We start from the raw sequence: 23,684 nt of genomic DNA on the forward strand, positions 1-23,684 counted from the left end.
AGGAATCTCCACACTGTTCTCCATAGTGGCTGTACTAGTTTGCATTCCCACCAACAGTGTAGGAGGGTTCCCTTTTCTCCACACCCTCTCCAGCATTTATTGCTTGCAGACTTTTGGATCGCAGCCATTCTGACTGGTGTGAAGTGGTACCTCATTGTGGTTTTGATTTGCACTTCTCTAATAATGAGTGATGTTGAGCATCTTTTCATGTGTTTGTTAGCCATCCGTATGTCTTCTTTGGAGAAATACTTAGGTTGCTGCTGGGTCTTCGTTGCAGTGCACAGGCTTCTATCGTGGTGGCTTCTCTTGTTGCAGAGCGCAGGCTCTAGGGCATGGGGGCTTCAGCAGTTGTGCTGCACGTGCTTAGTTGCCCCGTGGCATGTGGGATCTCCCCTGATCAGGGATTGAACCCAGGCCTCCTGCATTGGCAGGCAGATTCGTAACCATCGGACCACCAGAGAACTTCTGAAGTTTGTTTTTTTTTTTGTTTTAAGATGACTTTTTAGAGTAGTTTTTGGTTTACCACTAAACTGAAAAGGAGGAACAAAGATTTCTCTAATACTCCCTGAGCCTACATATGTATAGCTCCCTTATTATCAACATGATTCATCAGAATGGTGCTTCTATTTTTTTTTTTAACCAATGATGAATCCAAATCGATAGTAATCACCCTAAGTACATAGTTTTTCTTAAGGTTCACTCTGGCTCTTATACATTCGCTGCCTTTGAAAGTGAAAGTCAATCTGTCGAGTCCAACTCTTTGTGACCCCAGGGACTATACAGTCCATGGAATTCTCCCGGAATTCTGGAGTGGGTAGCCTTTCCCTTCTCCAGGGGATCTTCCCAACCCAGGGATCAAACCCAGGTCTCCTGCATTGCAGGCAGATTCTTTACCAACTGAGCTACGAGGGAAGTCCTTGAATAGATATAAATTGACATATGGACATCATACCATCATACAGGGTATTTTCACTGAATGAAAAGATCACAAACATACGTGCAAGAACAAATGACACAGAACAAAGGACACAGAGCAAGTGTTTTTATTTTGTCATCCACCCTTAATGACCAAACTCCACTGAAGACAATTTGCTCTCAATTTGTTCCATTTTCTGCCTGTCACTTCCTACAGCCATTTCCCTGAGCTCTTACCCCAAATCCATTTTCTCCAGAGCTCCAAGAAGCACTCCTTCCCTACATAACTAAGACCAAAGGACCATCACGTTGGTAGTTCTCATTCTAGTCCTTGTGTGTAGTCCTCGTGCCTCATACTATGCCCAACTCTGGCTCAGTCTATTCTTACAGCTATAAGAATTCTGAAATGACAGTGTTTTAACTTCAGTTTGTTTCATTCTTATTTGGCAAGTGAAAGTGAAAGTCATTCAGTCGTGTCTGACTCTTTGCGACCCCATGGGCTTAGTCCATGGAATTCTCCAGGCCAGAATACTGGAGCGGGCAGCCTTTTCCTTCTCCAGGGGATTGTCCCAACCCAGGGATCGAACCCAGGTGTCCCGAATTGCAGGCGATTCTTTACTTGCTGAGTAACAAGGGAAGCTGTTTGGCAAGTCCCCTTACTAATTTTGGATCTGCTTACTACTCTTTTCCCAAGCTTCATGTTCTCCACTCCTATCACCCATCCTCAACCACTGCTGAGTTAATAACCTCACTTTCTACTCCACAGAGGAAACAAGCCACCACTCATACACTGAAGCCAGAAAGTTGGGCATAGCCTTTGACTCTTTCCCTTTTCTCGGTGTAACATCCAATCAGTTACCTTTTCCAATCATCTTAAAGACTTTAGGGGAGAGAGGAATTAAAAATACATGATAATCAAGTACTTCTAAAAATTCCGTACAGCAAAACAAAGACATACTTTTTTAAAAAGCCATATGATACATTAAATACATGAAAATATTGATAATTTTATAAATAAAATCATTTTAAACAGTAAATACATGATAAAATTTCTCTGATACAAGATGACTTATATAGTTCCATGATTGATTTTGAAAATATAAAAACTACCTTTTTTATAACTTAATTTTATAAAAATTATCAAAAGTTAAAAAGTGCTAGATATGCTTCCATTTGTTCCATTTTTAAAGCACTTGTAACACAACATCTGACCTTAAAAAGATAAATTAGGGCATAAGGTTCATCCTATATTGCCTAAAAGACTTTAGAGACTTTCTAGGCAGTGGGAAAAGCTGGAGAGTTCAATGTCAGCAAAGGCTGTCATCTGCCCAGAGCTACCTGTCCTTGTTCTCAGAAACAGGAGATTCATCCTTCCCGACCCATATCTACCAAGAAGTCTTTCTATGCATACTGGTTCCTAATTTTCAGAATAAAATGTTTCTGAGAGAATTATGATTATTTAAATCCTATGCTGAGACTGAACTTCTTCTAAAGATTGAGGCATTTTACATTTGAATTTTATACACAAAGTCATAATCTAATTCCAAATGAAAAAGAAGATGCTTCATTTGGTCACTTGATTTCATCTCACTTGTCGAGGTAGGTAGGATAATTTTCTTCTTTCTCTGAAAACTCCCAGCTATACAAACGGTGGTTGTACCGGAAAGGGTTCTAATGCTTTTTCTGCATTCTTCCAGTTGTGAAAATTCTCTCTGTACCACTCAACTGATAAGACAAAAGACAAAAAAATAAATAAAATAAAATAAAGAAAACTAAACATCAGTTAACCAATATTTACTGAGTTCCTACTAAGTAAGAAAAGTCTTGCCCATCAGCTAATGTGTAGGCAAAGATTACCTAATGATGAAAACAATTTGATTTTGAACCAATGATGTTAATCAGGAAATCTTTCATCACCTGAAAACTTAGATTTAAGAATCAACAATTTTGGGGGGAGAATGGATACATGAATATGTATGGCTGAGTCCCTTTGCTGTTCACCTGAAGCTTTTACAACCTGGTCAATTGGCTGTACCATACAAAACAAAAAGTCTAAATAAAAGAAAAATAATCAACATTTCTCTTTAACTTCAAAAGCCCTTCAATACTGAATTTGCTGGTAAAAGTGTTAAAACATTCTGATTTTAGACAATTCAGGGGAAAAGGTAACTAAGTCACTTGTGCTTGTTTTAAGGTCAAAGGAAAAACATGTAGTGTTTTGTTCATGTAAATAAATATCACAATATTGCATGATAGGCATAGTGAAATGATGTGAACTTCCTTCTGTTAATATGTAAAATTACTTTATGCTGCTATCTATAACTTTATTAATAAGTTTTTCAGTTGAAAAAATGATAAATTATCTTTGAATTTGCTTTTTAGAACTCAATATAAGTATTTTCTATGTCCAGTTTTGAACCAAGACTTTTTTCCTACACTTGGGTATCTTTTCTCATGAGTACATTTCTAAACAGAATTTAACAGATATACATATATATACACAGATTTTATATAGATTTACTTTAATATATTTCTGCTGCACATATTAAATTTGTTTCCTATTTGTTTGTTTCAGTATAAAAAGACTCAAGAGACTCAAAGACTGTAACTGTCTCTATTTTACCAAATCTCAGATGCCTGATCTTAAGATGAATCATTACTTTACAGATTAGTAAGAAAGAGAACAAGTTGAAGCAAGAATTATCAGACACTAGTGACTGTAAAACACATACCTCTGAAGGAGGTGAAAAAAGTGAAAAATGTGCATCTGAGAATCAATGAAATAGGTACCTGACAAATGCTAAGAAGAAGAAGCCTGATCAGAAGTTAGTCTTTAAAGTTCAAGACACTTAATTACTAATGTTAGAAATACATTAAATGCAAAAACTTCCAAAACAAAAGTGATTTACCATAACATTCTGCCAAATTTGTAGTGTCCTAAAAAACAAATTATTGTGCCTTAAAATTTTTCTGAATCTCCCCCTACCCTCAAGGGATCAATTCATAACATACTTGTTTTTTTAATTCCTTCTTTCCAAGGTACTTTAGGTCTCCATCCCAAGCCATGTATTTTTTCTGACTTCATTGGATATCTCATGTCATTGGTAGGTCTTAGAAAACAAAACAGATTTAAAATGACACTGTGGATATATATTTACAAATTTAAATTCTTAAGAGAAACAATGAGTCCATAATTCAATTTTTTTTTCTCAAAAATTTTCCCCTGATGACCCCATTATAGAAAATTTAGAAAATAAAGTATATGTTAAAAACCATCTATAATTCAGATGCCTAACCCTCTGTGGCTTATCCTTTACTTATTTCAACCACATATTAACTTGTTAGGACTCTATGTTTCATGTCCTGGGTCTGGTAGTTTGTAGACATTAGAAATTATATTTTAAAATACTTCCATAGCAAGATGTTATTATCCCTATGTCACACTCAAGAAAATCTCAGACTTGGAAAGGGTCAATAAACTTTCTTTAAGCCATACCAGTAGTAATTAATAATGTTATATTTTCTTCTTATTACATTTATAATTAGGAAAAAATATTTTAGCAGAAAACTGAAGAGAAAAACTTTTCTGGGTAAGGACATACATTTATCATCTTATAAGTACCTAAGACTTCAAAACTTTTCCCCAATTTTTTAACTTGTTACTCACCTATCATCAACATAATCAACCCAGTTTTCCATTTCAGACTCTGAATTGGTCTCTTTGATCTGTCAAAAAGGAGAAGACGTTTAAGTCAAATTATAAAATGAGACCAGTGAATAAAAAGGTAGTCAACTGATTCAAACGACAAGAAAAACAGCCTCCTCCAAGTGGGGAAGGCAGCTAAGATGAATAACATTTTTATTAACGCTTTCTATACTTTATAATCTAAATTCTAGCTGAAGCTCAGAAAGATTACACATTATAAAAACCATAGGAAAAAATAAATTTTTTGGCTTTTGGTTATTACTGAGTGTGATATTATGATTTAAAATCAGAAACGTCTATTTGATGTTCATCCCTGTTCCTGGCACAGAGCTCCTAAAAATACCTAAGTGATGAGAGATAAAGGTGGTGTTTGCTATTTATAACAAGCCCCTTTCAACTACATCACAGTTTATGTTAATGAGTGATTTTTGGAAAGTCCCTAAGAATGAAGACTGGTTGCCAAGGGAAGCAACCCAGCAATTAGAGGATGGAACTCAGCCTCCCTGCTCCCACCTCTGAGGAGGGGAGGAGACTAGAAGTTGAACTAATCAGTGGCCATGATTTAATCCATCATGCCTACTTAATGAAGCCTCCATAAAGACCCCAAGAGGAAAGCTTCCAGGTGCTGTGAGGGGGCACACACGGAGAGGGCAGGAAGCTCCCTCTCCTTTCCCTCGTTATCGTGTGCCCTAAGGATCTCCTCTATTGTTTGTAATAAACTGGTAATCTAGTGGGCAAACTCTTTTCCTGCGTTCTGTGACTTCCTCTAGCAGATTATCTCAGACTTATACTTGGCTGATCAGAAGCACAGGTGACAGTCAGGTCTCGGGACTGACGTATGAAGTGAGGGCAGTCTTGGGGGACTGAACCCTTAACCTATGGGATCTGACACCATCTCCAGGTAGGTATGTCAGAACTGAGTTAAACTGTAGGACCCTACTAAGCTGGTGACTGAGAATTGTTGGGTGTGGAAAACCCACACATTTGGAGTATAGACATGTTCTGTGAGTAGTGCGAAGGAAAACACGCTTTACCATTTGCTCAGTCACTCTTTCTATTGCATCCTGAGATTTATAACTGATGCTCACTAATACATGCAGAATTATTATTTATATATCATTGTTTCTTGATCCTAGGGCACACGATTTAACATTTGATTTCTTGAACTTGATTATGTCTTATAATGGGTATGTACATTTAATATAGTGGAATTTTTTTTTCTGGAAAGCTGTGATTGAATAAGTGATATACTTACCCAAAATGACACATCTCAGCACATAATTATGAAGTTCTTCCTCTTTACCTGTTCACTTTTCCAGTGAGTAAATGGTAAATTGCTGATTTTGACAAAATTTGTGATTACTGTCACTAATTCCGTGACTATTTTGAAAATATTGCCCTTTCATAATATATACATACCAGCTGTATTAGTTCTTTGGCAAGCTGGAGAACTGACATTTCAAAATTGGTTCCAATGTTATAAATTTCACCTGGTTTTCCCTTTTTGAGGACAGTGAGAAATGCTTCTACCACATCAGTAGCATAAAGGAAATTTCTTGTTTGAAGCCCTGACCCATGAATGCAGCTAAAAAGATGAAATGAAAGAGAGAATCATAAAGTGTAAAAAAGTAAGCTCTCCCAAATCTGGGTATTGCAATGACAGTACAATTTCAGAGAAGCCAATTCCCATAAAGATCCTAGATATCTCTTACTGAAAATACAAATTCTCATGACTTCTAAATTTTATCCATAATTCTTAACACATCTCCAAACCGTCTGTGGGTACTCATTAGGAAAGTGGCAAACATCTAAGTGACCCCTGCAGAAATAATTATTCATCAATTCTATACCTTAAGTTCATTTTGAAGACTATCTACAGTTCTAGGAATTAAACACATCTTTTGCAAAAATAAAATTACATAAAGATAGATGACAAATTGTAATGCCATAACTCAAAGTTTTAAGGTAGATTATTTAAGGATTAAAATTATCTTAGTAATCAAATTATAAAGATGAATTAACCATTATAATTATTTTAAAAACTATTACTAGTAATCGTAGAAGGCATTCCTAAATTTGTTGTGACACTAAACTCTAAGGCCTCCAACTCTACCGCTTTATGATTTTCAAGAAAGACTGACACTAAATACTCTAACATACCAGAAAAACATGCATATAAAGGTAAATAACATACCATTTCCTGTTGTGTTGTAGTAAAGATATAAATTTTGGAATAACCTAAAAGAATATTTAAAGATCATTTCATACTTTGGAAATTCATTCATAACTATAAACTTAAACTCATCATAACATTAAAAGATTATTATTGTTAAGGAACACATGTAAGGATAAATTTTAATTCTTATCACTTCACAAAATACCTATTGTAATTTTGATAAGTAAAAGAACTCTAAGATCATTTCCTATTTCATAAAACCAGTTATCGCTAGATTAAAATGAAGATAAAATGATATAAATAGCGAAAAAGAGTTCAGGTAAAGTCTTCATGAACAGTTTATTCTCACTGTAAGATTGTCAGGAAGCATTTAACAGGAGGCTTCCTGTGTGCTGTTTTGGATCTGTCAGGAATTCTCTGTTCCTTATTAATTCCATTCAGGAATTGAGAGGCAAGCCTCTCCTGGGGGCTGAAGAATCCAGGCATTTATTTCCTTCATCAGTTTTTCTATACAGTGATAAGTACCCTCTTCCTTCTTGTGAACCAGGTGGTAAAAGTGATTGTTTACAACTCTCTCTCTCTTTAATATGGATCTCCTAAGTTTTATAAGTCTGGAATTTTAATTTTTATCTTTGCTGAGAATAACAACCTTGTAAGACAGTATATATGCCCACACCATGTTAATTAAAACACCTTTGCTCCATCAGAGCTCTGGTGCCCGTGTCTCTCTCTTGCTCTCTCTGTCTCCCTCTCTCTTTCAGGCTGATTCCCTGCAGCGCAGAGGCCCTCTGAGTCCACTTTCCTGCCCAGGCTTCTAAGACCCTCTCGAGAAGGCGCTCTGCGTCTTCACTCTATCAAGAGGGCGCCTGAGGCCTCCGTGAACAGAGTAAGCCCCGTGGCAGGGGCTTTATTGGCTTTCTGCGTAAACCAAGGAATATCAGCCTCTTTTCCTCTCCTTTACTTTTTTATCGTTGACTCTGGACCACCAGGTTTCGGTCCATTAAAGGACCTCAACATAAGATCACTTTTGTGTTGGTTTTCTATCGGCATGAATCATAGCTTACTTCTTACTTTATATACAGTATCTACACAATAAGTTATTGTGAAATTAATATAAAGCAATTCCAGTACCACTGTATTCAAAGAAAATTCATGTTAAACATAGTGAGGCAAGAAATTATTAAATTTATAATAAATATGTTAAGAATATTCTAAAAATTAAGCCAACTATATATTAATATCAGCAGATCATGATACGGCCCTTTTCTTTGGGCAGACAGATCAATGCAATAGCTAAGTAAGAAAACCCAGCTCAAAAGTTTAGCAGTGAGACTAGTAGTTACTTAACAATGGGCTTTATGGTACAGAATCAACCATGCACACATTTTAAGCCTTTTAACAACCCGTCGTATTTGCTAAACTACTTTCTGGAAGACACTCAGGCCTGCATAATACAGAGGAGTTGCTGCTGCTGCTGCTGCTAAGTCGCTTCAGTTGTGTCCGACTCTGTGTGACCCCATAGACAGCAGCCTACTAGGCTCCTCTGTCCCTGGGATTCTCCAGGCGAGAATACTGGAATGGGTTGCCATTTCCTTCTCCAATGCATGAAAGTGAAAAGTGAAACGGAAGTCGCTCAGTCGTGCCCGACTCTTAGCGACCCCATGAACTGCAGCCTACCAGGCTCCTCTGTCCATGGGATTTTCCAGGCAAAAGTACTGTTGGGGAACAGTTAATCAGCGGACTGTAAGACAAATTTATGTACAAGCTTCCTGCATCACTCTCTAACTAGTGTCTACCTTTCTTTACAGCCTGACATATGGCATGACTGCAAACTAGAAAGGAGTCTTCACTGGCAAGATATTAATGATGGGAGTATTCTATAGTGCTTTAGAATCCTGCAACGTACAAGGCATCTTCATATACATCATCTCACTGATCTTTCAAAATTCTTTCTAAAATTATCATTACCCATCAAGTTAAAGATGATGCTCAAAGGGCCTAACTAAGGCCATTCCAGCTTGTAAGTATCAAGCTGAGACTTAAGTTGTCAAACTCCATACCTATCGAGATTTACATGTGGCCTATATAGCATTTATAATTATGGTTAATTACAACATAAATTATTTTGTACAAATAACTGAAGTGAGATTATTTTAAATCATGAGAAGTTACAATCACTAAAACAGAATGTAAATTCGAAGTAAAATGTACCTTTTCTGGATACTGATGTGGTCCATAAACATTACTGCTTCGTGTGATGACAACTGGAAACTTAAAAGAGTATTTGACATTAAGGTCATGGAAAGGTCCAAAAATTGATTATCTAAAGATAAGCAGTTTTAAAATATGGGCACTTTTGGCTAAATAATTCCACACACCTTTAGGACAGAAGCGAAGGGATTTTTTTTTTCTAATGTAAGGTTCTTGAAAAGACAGGAGAGGATGAGATTCAGAAAAAGACAGAAGCTCCAAGAGAAAGAAGAAGAGTCTTTACTGGGACAAGGGAAGGATGAAAATAGATGGAGGCAGGTTTGTAGGTCTGATTGCAGGAAACTAAAGACATTTCCACCTGATTATTTCAAAGACCATCTGAGATGTTAAACTTCCAAGTTGGCTTTCTCTGTGGGACCAATCCTTACAAATGAAAAGAGCTACAAGACCAACGCTACTGGACCATAAGAGGCTAGAGAACCTGAAGTAATTCCTTGCTTCTCCTGTCTGGCCCAGTCCCGAATAACTGGAAGATCAGTGGGAAGTGAAGTGCAGGGATTCGAGCTGTTGATACACAGTGGGCCAGGCTCCCGCAGGGACACTGCCACAGCCACAGGGACAAATCCAGCTCCATTCATGAGGGGCCGAGAGGAGCAGCGGCAGGTAAGCGAATCTCCTCTCCCTCTGTCTCCCTTCACTCTGAGGACTCCTTGGAATCGGGATTTTCCAACAGGGCTTTTCACCCTAGCTGTCACACTCTACCTATTAGTGAAGTAGAAGCAACATATATCCAAATTGCTCCTTTATTTTTTAATTTACTGTTTTGGCCATATTGTGTGGCTTGCAGGATTTTGGTTCCCACACCAGGGACTGAACCAAAGCCCATGGCAGTGAAAGTGCCAAGTCCTAATCACTGGACTGCCAGGGAAATCCCCAGAAATTGTTCCTTTAAATGACAGACTAGATAAGAAGAAAGGTCAATGCTTTGCCCACAAAATGTTGAAAATCAGTAGTTTAAATTCCTTAATATATAACTTTTCTCAGTCTATGCCTTCTACTCTAAAAATAAAATGCTGGCTAATGATAACCTGGGGTTTTAATACCTAAGTCCAAAAAAGAGATGATTCCAGTTTCTGAAGCCAATTCTTACCTTATACTGTTCCCAATAAGACTGTACAAAACACTCAGCAGCTGCTTTAGATGATGCATAAGGATTTGTAGGTTGTTTAGGTGAAGATTCATCAAATTCCTAATTTTAAAGATATATTTAAAAAGTAAGTATTATGTACACTTCCTAAGTTGAAAAATCAGAGAACATATTACAAACTTGAAATGTTAACCACTTACATTTAAAGGACATTTACTGAAACCCAGCTATGTGCCTGGCACTTTTCTAAGCACTTTCTTTACATGTAGTAACTTCTTTATAGTTCACAACAACCCTACAAGGAAGGCAGGACAGCAAGTGCAAAGTCCCTGAGACAGAACTGCATCCAGTGGAACTACAAGGAGGCTGGTGTGAGGGAAGAAACGTGAGATGAGGTTGGAAAGCTAGAGGCCAGAGCACGTGGAGCCCGGAAGGCCTGTCAAAACACTGACGGGTTTTTGATCAGAATAACATCAAGATCTGACTTAGGTTTTAAAAAACATCCTGGCTACTGTGTCAGATCTGATGTAGCTCGACGAGAGTATAAGAAGGAAGAGGCTTGCTTGATAAAAATTGCAGAGAGATTTTGCAAACGGTTGATTCTCAGAAGTCGGATGGGGCATTAAAGAGAAACGGTCAGGTCTGCTTTTTCTCACTATAAGTCTTTTCAAGCTACTTTTTTTTTTCATTCTATATGTGTTTTGGTAAATAAATATATTTTAAAAATAAAATGAGATCACTGTAAACACTATGAAAAATAAAGACTGAACAATGCAGCCACTTTTTGTGTAAAAGTATGATGTTTACAAATGATTAACAAAGGAGAACAGATTCCTGCTTCTATAACAATTTCACACTCACTCCTTGACAGTGTAATGTGCTTTTCTGAGCAGAAGATAAGGGAGACAGGCCTTACGCTGCAGCCTAACTTATACATGCGCTGGCCCATGGGAATGACATTCATGATGTAAGACTGGGTAGTCAGTGAGAGCTCACTTTCAAAATACTGTCAGTCAAATTATATAAAATCTGTACCAGACTAGGCTGTTGTTTCCTATGTGGGGTGGTATTACTTGATTTAAACAATGGAATAACAGTCTGAAGAGTCCCACAAGTGTGTAAAATCAGAGGATTAAAAAAAAGTCTAGAGTATTTTCATCTGACAAGTTTGTATGGTGGTACAGGGTAAGTAGTTGAAACAGACATTTTCTAAGCTCACCTTATCAAGACTGCCTCCATAGACCTCATCTGTGCTGACGTAAATAAATTTCTCCACTCTGGCTTCATGAGCAGCACTTACCAACACATGAGTACCGTAAACATTAACGTAGGTAAACTCAAGGGCACGGACAAATGAAAGATCTAAAAAAAGAAGAAAAATCCAGAACAGTTCCTTTCAAAGGACAAAGGAAATAGCAACCAGTAGACTCAGGCGTGGGCTTCCCTGGTGGCTCAGGTGGTAAAGAATCCACCTGCCATGCGGGAGACTTGGGTTCAATCCCTGGGTTGGCAAGATCCCCTGGATCTTCACTGGAGTGACAACCCACTCCAGTATTCTTGCCTGGAGAATCCCATAGACAGAGGAGCCTGGGGGGCTATAGTCCATGGGGTCTCAAAGAAGAGCTCTATTTACGTTTTTTCATTTACCACAACTGCAACAGTGTTAAAACTAACATAAAAGTGAAATGCTATTTATGATTTCTTCAAACTCAAATTACATACTACATGTACATTCTTAGAACCTAGAAAACTATCAGTGCTATATTTACAGGAAACACTTTTTGTTTTTAATTCTAAAAAGAAAAAGAAGAAATGATACAGCTAAAATTTTAAGTGCTCTTAAATTTTAAAAGTTTTGGAACAACTAAAAGATAGGAGGGTTTGCTTTGATGGTATCAAGAATTATTATAAAGTTACAGTAATTACAGTGTGGTAATGGCATAAGGATAGACAAAAGACCAGCGAAACAGAACAGGAGCCCAGAGACAGAACCATGCGTATATGGGTACTTGAAGCTGGTTTTAGAAAAGGCAGAGAAACCAGAGATCAAATTGCCAACATCTGCTGGATCATCAAAAAAGCAAGAGAGTTCCAGAAAAACATCTATTTCTGCTTTATTGACTATGCCAAAGCCTTTGACTGTATGGATCACAATCAACTGTGGAAAATTCTGAAAGAGACAGGAATACCAGACCACCTGACCTGTCTCTTGAGAAACCTGTATGCAGGTCAGGAAGCAACAGTTAGAACTGGACATGGAACAACAGACTGGTTCCAAATAGGAAAAGGAGTACATCAAGGCTGTATATTGTCACCCTGCTTATTTAACTTATATGCAGAGTACATCATGAGAAATACTGGGCTGGAGGAAGCACAAGGTGGAATCAAGATTGAGGGGTGAAATATCAACAACCTCAGATATGCAGATGACACTACCCTTATGGCAGAACTAAAAAAGCCTCTTGATGAAAGTGAAAGAGGAAAGCAAAAAAGTTGGCTTAAAGCTCAACATTCAGAAAACAAGGATCATGGCATCTGGTCCCATCACTTCATGGGAAATAGATGGGGAAACAGTGGAAACAGTGTCAGACTTTATTTCGGGGGGCTCCAAACTCACTGCAAATGGTGACTGCAGCCATCAAATTAAAAGACGCTTACTCCTTGGAAGAAAAGTTATGACCAAACTAGATAGCATATTCAAAAGCAGAAACATTACTTTGCCAACAAAGGTCCATCTAGTTAAGGCTATGGTTTTTCCAGTGGTCATGCATGGATGTGAGAGTTGGACTATAAAGAAAGCTGAGCGCTGAAGAATTGATGCTTTTGAACTGTGGTGTTGGAGGAGACTTAAGAGTCCCTTGGACTGCAAGGAGATCCAACCAGTCCATCCTAAAGGAGATCAGACCTGGGTGTTCACTGGAAGGACTGATGTTGAAGCTGAAACTCCAATACTTTAGCCACCTGATGCAAAGAGATGACTCATTTGAAAAGACCTGATGCTGGGAAAGATTGAGGGCAGGAGGAGAAGGGGATGACAAAGGATGAGATGGTTGAATGGCATCACTGACTCAATGGACATGGGTTTGGGTGGACTCCAGGAGTTGGTGATGGACAGGGAGGCCTGGCATGCTGAGGTTCATGTGGTTGCAAAGAGTCAGACACGACTGAGTGATTGAACTGAACTGATCTCCAATAAAGGGGCAGTGGGAAAAGGCTTAGTCTTTTCAATAAACTGTGTTTGGTCAAACCGATATTGACATGCGGGAAAAAAAATCTGAATGTAGAAAGCAAAACAATAACTTTTATGAAAAGAATATAAGAGAATATCTCCATGACCTTGGAGGTATGAAAAGAATTCTTACACAGATAACAAAGAGAACTAACCCTATAGGAAAATGTAGACAAATGGACTACACTGAAGTGAAGAATTTCAGCTGGTCAAAAGATACCTTTAAGAAAGTGAAAAGGCCAATCACAGATTGAAAAACAGTAATGGCAAAAGGCTTGAATTCAGAGTATATAAAGGACTTACAGAGGAATTCCCTGGTGGTACAGTGGTTAGCACCAGGTATTTTCACTTCTGTGGCCCCAGGATTCGATCCCTGGTCAGGGAACGAAGATTCCATAAGCCATGTGGCGAGGTCAAAAGTAAATAAACAAATAAATGACTAATAAAAATCTGTAATGAAAAAAACTGACAATCCTTTAGAAAATGGTATAGAGACTTACACAGAAACTTTCTAAAGACATATACGAATAGGAAAGGGAGGAGAATACTCCAATAAACAAATGCAAAGGTTTTAACCTCATTCATAATCAGGGAACCATAATAAAGTCACCAAAGGCTGACAACAGGAAGTAATGGTAAGCATCTCAGAAACTGCTGGAAGGAAAACTGCTTTGTCATTAATCAAGCAAAAGAATTTGTTCTAACAGATATGAAAGATTAGTCAATATATTGTGTAATCAGCACAGGCACAGACAAATAGACAAATGGGGAGTTGAGAAACAGTACCTTATATAAAGATACTTGATATATGACAGGGCAGTGAAAACTGATGAGCTTTCCCATAAACAGAAGAGGTCCAATTAGTATTCAAAAATAAAACTGGATTCTCATCTTACACTGCATATAAAAATCTATTTCAGATGGATTACAAATCGAAATGTGAAAGGCAAAACTGCAAACCTTTCCAAAAATAATATGGGAGAATATCTTCAAGACCTTGGGGTGAAAGAGAATTTCTTAAGATACCGAAAACATTAACAATAACATAAAAGATACATAAATTAATTAAGAATTTATGTAAGAACATCTGTTCATCAGAACACACTAGCAAAAACATGGAAAGATAAGCCACAGAGTGGGAGAAGAAGATATCTGTAATACATCCAACAAAGGACTAGTATCCTGTCTATACATACGTGTGTGTGTATATGTGTTACACATACATATATACATATATATGTGTATATACACCTACAAACCAATGAGAAAAAGGCAACTAACCTAATTTAAAAATAGGCAAAAGATTTCAATAGGATTTCACAAAACAAGTAATTTAAATTATTAAGAAACCTATAAAGGGTACACAGCTTCGTTAGTAATCAGGGAAATACAAATTAAAACCATAATGAGATATCACTCTGCACACACTACTCAGATTGACAAAAATGGAAAAAACTAACAAAACTAAGATTTGGTGACATCTGGAATAACAGGAGGTTTCCTACACTCCTGAAGGAGAAGAAATTCATATGGTTGCTTTGGGAACTAACTGGAAATCATCCCTATATTGAAGTGTGCAGATCTTATGATGACAGTGCTATACTGAGAGAAATGTGTATTAATGTGTACCAAGATGCATGTGTAAGAATGTTTTAATGGTAGTACTGTTCAAAATTCCCCCAAGTGCAAATAATCCAAATGACCAACAAGACTAAAACAGACAGAGGAAGTGTTATATACTTAAAAAGAGATGAATACTGTATGTCCCTGACAATGAAGAAATTATACCTCCACCCAACTGTATGGATGAATCTACCAACATGGAATATCAAGACCAAACACACCTACATTTTATTTTATGTATGCCTTTTTATAAAATCTAAAAACAGGCAAAACTAACCTAAACTCTTTAGAGATAAATACAGAGATATTTAGAGATAAACAGAGACAGTAAAGCTGCAGAGAACACCAAGGGAAATTATAACTTAAAAATCAAGTACTAAGGCAGTAGGAATACTACTTCCAAAGAGGGTTCAACAACATTCTACCGTTTGTTTAGGTGATCGCTACCTGGGTATTTTATTATCATCATTTATTTAACCTTGCTTCTAAATTCTTCTGAATATGTGCTATATTTCACAATATAAAATGCTAAACAAATTATTAGAAGATATCTCAGAACAAAATAGTACGGATAATAATATAAGGTTTAACTGTGTATCAACCATCCACCTTAAGAAAAACAATATAAAAATACAGCTGAAGGCCCATTTCCCCAGAAGGAATCACTATTCTGGATTTGGTTAAACTCAGTTTTCAGCTAATGTTCAAGGTTACATTTTACTCTACACTAACACAAGTAATCTGGAAAGCACCAAGTATCCTGACAGAGTGACCACGGGCTTTTCTGATAAAACATGGTATATGTTCTTTCACGTACGTTAAGTACCTATTTGTTCGACCCCATTACTGGACCTTGATTTTGGCTAGACACTGGAAAAAAACTTTGCCTATCATAGCTGCAACATAAAACAATGCTTACCTACATGCGTTTGTGCGGCAAAATGTAGTACTATGTCTATTTTCTCTGTTTCAAAGAGTAGTTTCACGAAGTGAGAATCACATATGTCACCCTATATTAAAAAGCAAACATAAAAAAACTAAGTCTCATCGAGCATTCTCAATCATAATAACCATTTTATTTCATGAACAAAAAAAATGATAAGAAAAAAGTTAATCCCCACCCCAGGTACAGAAAAGAATATCTTGAAAATTCAATTGAGGGGTGAAGTACAGTAATGGGGTATTTCTCCTGTGTTCTAGTATACAAGATAATCAATTCAAAATATGTTTTTGTAAATAAGTATCTAAAACAGTATTTTGGGGGGCACCAACTACTACTATGGACTGTGCTAGTTTTTTTCCCTTAATATTCTTGCCAACCTGAGATAACTATGTTAGCAGGAAAAAATTTAAACATATTTTTAAAAGTTTGAGATAACCATTATTGAAATATATTTAAAGTAAGTGTAACAACTAGAATTATGGATTTCACCACAACTAAGTAAATATTTTTAATGTTATATGTACATACTAGTTCTTCTAAAAATATGTATTCTTAACAATTCTTTAGTAACTGAAGGAAACACTTTCACACAGAAGAAAAAAATTACGAAATGTTTGCCTAGTATAATCTTTATGATCTGCTGTTAAAAAGAGTTTTTACAATTACTTAAAAAACATAAATCACAAGGTACTTCCATTTGACATTAAAATTTCCCTTTCTGAATTAGTGATGTGGTTTATTTTTTGGACTCTTCGAAGAGCGGCTAATAAGAATCAGCCTTCCAGGGCCAATTCATCAACTTCATGGGAAAAAACTACCATGGGCTGTAAGCTGGGCTTTTGATGACTGACTGGCCTGAGTAACACCCTACTTTGTTTCAATCTCTTTAAATCCTAGCAAGGGCTTATTTAGAAGGCTAGTGAGGACCTAAAAATTACATAGCATGGAAGTTCAATCAGCTACTCATAGATCTGACAAGGTACCAAAAATCATATGTAACTATAATGCAGTATCAACCTACAAGTATCAGTAATATTCTCTATAGCACATGTGCTTCTAAAATTAAAAAGGTTATTAAATAAGCATGCTTTCCAAGCCTATATCACACAGGTTTATAAAGTAGAAAGCTATAATGAAGTCTGAATGCCTAAGAGGCACAGTACAAAATAATTATATAATTATAAGAATATTTTCATACCTGTATAAATTTATAATTTTGTTTATTAGAAATGGTTTCAAGATTCTTCAAGCTTGCACAGTAATCCAACTTAAAATAAGTAAGGGGGGCAAAAACAACACAAAAAGTGATAATAAATAGCTTTTCTTATAAAATATCAATTTATTTTAAATACTATAGATCTTCTAACCATAACATTATTAGCAAATCAGTGTATACCAATGGGGGAAAACTTACTGTCTGTGGTTGGCAGGCAAAAATAATTAAGACTTAAAGATTATTTTTTGTCTATATATTTTTTTACTATTTTGCTTTATGAAATTATGGTAACTAATTGTATCTTGTACTTAAAGTCAACAATGCAATGATTATGAATCATGGCTTTCAGAATCTCCAGGGAGATCACAGAAATATTCTCAAAACTAATTTAACTACACTTTAGTTTTTAAAATAAATATACAATTTTCGGGAGGTGGCAGTTATAAAACCATATAATAAAATAATCAGAATACCTCAATGCCAAAAAAGGTTAACAATCAGATTACACAAAATATTACACCAAATATTGAATTTAGAGTGAAGACTTTCTTACAGTAAAAATACCACACTTAAAACCTCTACATTATGGGCTACTGTAGCAAATTTAAAAGTATCAAGACTTTATGTAAGATTAAAAACCTGTATGATCACATGACTAGGTAGGCTCCTAAGTTGCTAAAAATGACTAAATACAAAACTAAAATATCAGCATGACAGGATTCTAATACTTTTTAAAAATATAAATAAGGTTCAGAACACAGAGTTCATTTTCTTTTTACATGGAGCTCATTTTTGTCAAACTTACCTTGTCTAGATTTATGATCATATAATTTGGATAATCTTCTACTAAAGAGACAATCATATGTGACGCTCTAGAGAAAAAAGCATATCTTGTTAGTAGAAATTTAACCTTTTCCTTAAATTTTCAAATGTTACCCTAAGCTATTGAGTATTAGGAAACTATTCAAAGATGCTATCAAATTACTGCAAGATAACAGAAAGAATAACGATGCTGAATATACGATCCATACTTTTCATTAATCTTCTCAACAGTATTGATATACAAAGTCTTACCTTCCCTTTTACACTATGGTGAAGAGAGAATTCATTGGTCCTGGATATAAGAAAATAATTAGCCAAAAGATGCTATCCATGCATGCTTTGAGTATAGGAGTAAAGCAATATCATAAATACAACAGGTGATGGTCAATACAAATGGACTTAGAACTCTAATGTGCTTTTGCAGAGACCGTAGGCATAACTATGTAAAAATTAAGCTCTTATGAGCACGGGAATTGTCCATGTTTACTGTAATCTTATTGCAATTTCTGCATGTCTACAGAAACCCTATTTCCTGATATAAGAATTTAGTGGTGTAAAGTAGAATCCTGGGGGTGGGGAGAAAGGAAGGTCCTAGAGAAGTTCTAGGGTAAACCTTGGTTTCCAAGGCTAAGAACTGCTGAAACCATCCTGAGGTGAATATCCATAGTGACATCATGAGTATCAGAGGACCCTGAAGTGGAGACAGAGGTACCTCTCTGTGAGATAATCCACCAGATTTTATCATATGCACCAAAACGCTGGGCTCCTAGGAACAAATGATGAATCCAGAGTTTGTACCCCACAGCTCTTTCACAGAATTTTCTAGGATGTACCTTTCCCGGGCCAGCACTTTACAACCTTCTATGCCCATGCTTCCCTTTCACTAGAGAAAGCTTGCCTAGTACCCTCCTCCAAGTCCCTGTCCCGTTAGAAGAGGTGATCTAATGTACTAATGGGGTGGGAGCATTCCACCAGGTGTTGATAGAACCATAGTCTCTGCCCTCACCAGTTTACATCCTAGGGTGCAAATGCAGACACTAAGCAAATAAACACAAATATGCAATATTATTTCAGGTAGTGCTAAGTGTGTTAGTTGGGAGAGGGGCTACTTAGATAGGGTGGGCCAGGTGGAGGTGATGTCTGAGCAAACATCTGAACTGAGTGATGCAAAAACAAAGAGCGTCAGCAAAGAGGAAGCAAGGACCAAGGAGGAGCTAGCCTCCCATGTTTCAGGGGGTAAGGGTGGCAGGCACAGAAAAGCAAGAGAAAGAAAGACAGGAAATCAGGTTCCAGCTTAGGCCCCTGAGAGTCTTCTAGATGTGACTAAGAGTCTCGATATTATTTTAAGCCTGAAAGAAACCTTTGGAGTGAAATGAGACACCCGTTTACTTAACAAACACAGACTCTGTGCGTGAGAACAAACTCTAAGGGAACAAGGGTGAAAGTGGTATGACTCATCAGGAGGTTACAGTAGTAGTCTAGGCAAAAGCAGACAGTAACGGAGTTTAGGGTCAAATGGGGAGGAAGGTAAGATGTGGTCGCTTAGGAAGTAGAGAGAGGACTTGCTGATTAAATGCGGGTGCGAGACGGAAAGAGGCTTTCAGACTAGCATAGGTCAAAACACCTGCAGAGGATTTTTTTTTTTTAAGTCGGCTGCATAAATGAAACCGCTCTCATAATCCAAGAACCGTTTCATGAAGCCTACACGTACAAGCCCTGTGTTTCGAGGGAGTGAAGGTGGGGTGGGAACCGGACCGGGGTTGGAACAGTTGATGAGAAACTTTCTGCAAAGCGGGCGTGCTCAAAAGAGTGACAGGTAAATGTCGGGCCAGGTAGAAAGAGGAACAGTACCACGGCACTTCTGCTTCGATTGAAGTGAAGTGAAGTGAAGTGGCTCAGTCGTGTCCGACTCTTTGCGACCCCGTGGACTGTAGCCCACCAGACTCTTCCGTCCATGGGATTCTCCAGGCAAGAATACTGGAGTGGCTTGCCATTTCCTTCTCCAGGGGATCTTCCCAACCCAGAGATCGAACCCGGGTCTCCCGCATTGCGGGCAGACGCTTTAGCCTCTGAGCTACTTTTGATTGGGAGACGTTTAAAAGAAGTCGTAGTTTCAAAGGAGCCACGTCTCCGTAGGCCAGTAAAGGAGGAGAAGGTGGAACGATCCAGGTCGTGCGTTAAGACCCTCCCCCTGTCAATCAGATCCCCAAAGCTGGTCCCAAGTTGCCAAGGGCAAGTAGAGGCGCAGGAAAAGGCTGGGGTTTGGGGGGAGCCACTACTCGGCCAGCGGCGCCGTTACCTACATGAAACCAGCACCCCCGGTCACCAGGACCCGCTTCGCAAAGCTGTCGGGAGGACCCAAGGACTCGGCGCGGCCCTCAGCCGACATCTCCCAGCTCAGCAGGGCTTGGCACCGTAAAGTGCCAGGTCTGTAGATCGTAGGGAAGTTCCACCGCGACTTTTTGCGACGCGTCCCACTCCCCGCGACACGTTAAAGGAGCAGACAGATGCCGCTTCCGGAGCTTAGACCGACTTGTCCCCGCCCACCGAGGGCTGGGCGGGGCCCTCCTGTGTGCGCGCCCAGGAACAGCCGAGAATCTTAGGAACAGAGGAGCCTGGCAGTCTGTAGTCCATAGGGTCGCACAGAGTCGGACAGGACTGGAGCGACTTAGCACGCACGCAAGAAGAATGGGAATACTCAGTATACGTGGAAGTGTCTTTTTGTTACAGCCTTTTGGGGGGAAACAAGTAGTAACATATATGAAAATTTCAAACGCAGAGACCACTCTCAGTTCAGTTCAGTCGCTCAGTCGTGTCCCACCCTTTGCTGCTGGATTGCAGCACTCCAGGCTTCCCTGCCTGTCCATCACCAACTCCCGGAGCTTACTCAAACTCATGTCCATCCAGTCGGTGATGCCATCCAACCATCTCATCCTCCGTTGACCCCTCCTCCACCTGCCTTCAATCTTGCTCAGCATCAGGGTATATTTTCCAATGAGTCAGTTCTTCACATCAGGTGGCCAAAGTACTGGAATTTCAGCTTCAGCATCAGTCCTTCCAATGAATATTCTGGACTGACTTTCTTTATGATGGACTGGTTGGATCTCCTTGCAGTCCAAGGGACTCTCAAGAGTCTTCTCCAACACCACAGTTCAAAAGCATCAATTCTTCAGCTCTCAGCCTTCTTTACAGTCCAACTCTCACATCCAAACATGACTACTGGAAAAACCATAGCTTTGACAGACCACTCTATGATCCCAAAATTTCATGATGTATAATATAGATATTGCAAAAAAACATATGTTCGCTTTTATATTGCTTACAATAATGAAAATCTGGATACAATGTACATGCCTACTAGTATTGTCTCACTTTTTAAATGTAATGGGCTGATAAAATTTAATGCAATGGGCTCATAAAATTTAATTTAATGCAATTGAATGATAATGGCCTTTAAAAAGGATGTTCCAACATGGAATGAAGGCCAAAATATATTGCAGTGAATACTTATGGTTTTATCTGACCAGACTTCCCTACCTTTTATCATCTTCTCAAGTTACCCAGGAAGACCATAGAATGTGCATCTGACTCACCATAGGCTAACTGAATCCTCTTCCTGGGATTTGGAATTGGGCTAAGGTTTCAGCATAGTCTGGTTGCTCTTGTTGAACTCTGAGGACCTATAAAAATTTGCAACTTGTTAGCTATACTCATTCAAATGAAATGAGGAAGCAAGAAGCCTGTCTTCAAAGAGAGAGAAATGAAGTTGACCATGAAGATTAGAAAAAGAAGAAATCTTCACAGTATTCAAGGCCTATGTTCAGATTTTTTTTCAGGACCAATTTTATTCCTGTCCTTGGTTTACAAACACCACCAATTTGTAAATGTAAGTCTTAAAGGATCCACCTTGAACTATTAACAAGGAGTTACATTTGGTATCAGTATGAGCAGGGAAATGAAAACTTCCATTTTTATCTTAATTTATCTAAATTAGTTTTATCTAAATTTTTTCTAAGCTGCATGAATTATTTTAATAATTAAAAATAATGTTTTTTAAAACCTCATAATATTAATATCTTCAGTTTATTCCTAGTCAGCCAGAGTTATAGAAAATGCTAGATAAATGATATGAAGTTTTCCCTCAAGGTTTCCCTTTCTAAATTATGAGATCTGTTGTGAGAACTTGCTTATATGTAATAAAAGCTTGCTGTCCAATGAAAATAATTTATATACCTTTATTCATGAAATGCTTTTGAGCTTCTATTCTCAAGATATAGTCTCTGACCATCTGGAGCTTACAATACATTAAGGTATTCAGATAAATCAGTAGATATTTACGATACAGTATGGTTAAATATCCAGGTAGGGTAGTAAGAGATTCTGGTTCTTGGGGTATCTAACACAGATCTGAAGGCTTGAGAATGGCTTCTTAACGTGCCTTGGGAAAGTAGAGTAGGAAAATGAGATGAAGTAGGGGTTAAATAGTAGAATATGTGAAGTATTGCAGCCAGAGGGATCTGCAAATGCTATAGGCCCAGAGGGGAGCGTTTGTAGAGTGTGTCTGGCGAACTGACAGTGGCTCCGTATAAGGATGGACCTCAAACACTGAGAGGTGGAAATATGAGAGGCTTGAAAGTCACATTCTGAAGAGTTTGAGTTGTGTGCTAAGGAGAGAGCCTCTGAAGGCAAGTGATGCAGTCATACAGTGTTTCCCAAAGCTTTCTGTGGTTCTAGGGTAGAGATGGACTGTGTGTAACTACTTGAAGAAAACTGACTGTTGTCAGATCAGTTGTCATAGGCCAAGTAAATGATGGTAAGGTGGTGGCCTGGGTAGTACAGTGGCTGCTGCTGCTGCTGCTAAGTCGCTTCAGTCGTGTCCGACTCTGTGCGACCCCCTAGACGGCAGCCCACCAGGCTCCACCGTCCCTGGGATTCTCCAGGCAACAACACTGGAGTGGGTTGCCATTTCCTTCTCCAGTGCATAAAAGTGAAAAGTGAAAGTGAAGTCGCTCAGTCGTGTCCGACTCCTAGAGACCCCATGGACTGCAGCCTACCAGGCCCCTCCATCCATGGGATTTGCCAGGCAAGAGTACTGGAGCGGGTTGCCATTGCCTTCTCCGGTACAGTGGCTAGTACTTCTTAACCTAATCGTCCAGAAGAGGCGCTAATAAACTGTTTCTTTTAACTGATTGGATGCAGGGAGCTTAGGGGTGGAGGTTAGGGTGGTGATGAGGGGTTGTTACAATTCTCAGCTGTCTGGCCTGCTGGATCATGGCATAACACAAGACAGGAAACCTAGGAGGGAAAAGTCGGTTGGAGGTGCCGAGTGGCCAGGCGTTAAGCTGTGGACAGGGACAGTTTCCTGCCTTTGAGAGATCAAATTGGGCACATAGAACTCTCTTGGGTGGAGCATTCCTCACCTCACCAGGAACGGTCTGTTGTGTGTTTCTTCTTTCCGAAACCCAAACATCACGGGAAAACCTTTCGGGCCGATGGCACTCGCAGGCGCATGCGCAGTGGCACCCCGCGCGCGGCAGAGAGGAGGGCAATTTTTCCGTAACCAGAAGCAACATCCTCCTGAGTCTCCATAAAAAAGGCGGGAACTAGCCAACTGGCCGGGGAGTGATGGGACTCCCGTATCTGCAGTCCCGCCCATGTCAGCCTCTGATTGGTGAATATCCTTGGCTCGTGGCGGA

General features: G+C 38.5%; 1 protein-coding gene across 4 annotated transcripts; it reads right to left on the reverse strand.

Annotated features, from left to right (window-relative positions):
* Positions 1–1,027: 1,027 nt before the first annotated feature.
* TGDS (TDP-glucose 4,6-dehydratase) lies at positions 1,028–23,594 on the reverse strand. Of its 4 annotated transcripts, XM_069601878.1 has the most exons (13): positions 23,409–23,594; positions 21,582–21,668; positions 17,972–18,038; positions 17,149–17,217; positions 15,927–16,017; positions 11,375–11,517; positions 10,159–10,257; positions 9,009–9,068; positions 6,816–6,859; positions 6,041–6,206; positions 4,583–4,641; positions 3,928–4,025; positions 1,028–2,640 (listed from the first exon to the last, which is right to left on the reverse strand). In XM_069601878.1, the coding sequence occupies exons 3-13, from the start codon at positions 18,026–18,028 to the stop codon at positions 2,555–2,557; spliced, it is 972 nt and encodes a 323-aa protein (XP_069457979.1). In that variant the 5' UTR covers positions 18,029–18,038; positions 21,582–21,668; positions 23,409–23,594; the 3' UTR covers positions 1,028–2,554. The 4 variants fall into 4 exon arrangements, with proteins under 4 accessions (XP_069457979.1, XP_069457980.1, XP_069457977.1 ...); XM_069601879.1 differs by lacking the exon at positions 17,149–17,217; XM_069601876.1 differs by lacking the exons at positions 21,582–21,668; positions 23,409–23,594 and adding an exon at positions 20,292–20,544.
* Between the last annotated feature and the right edge of the window lie 90 nt (positions 23,595–23,684).

The sequence above is a fragment of the Ovis canadensis genome, chromosome 10, assembly GCF_042477335.2.
Source record: "Ovis canadensis isolate MfBH-ARS-UI-01 breed Bighorn chromosome 10, ARS-UI_OviCan_v2, whole genome shotgun sequence".
NCBI classification, from domain to species: domain Eukaryota; kingdom Metazoa; phylum Chordata; class Mammalia; order Artiodactyla; family Bovidae; genus Ovis; species Ovis canadensis.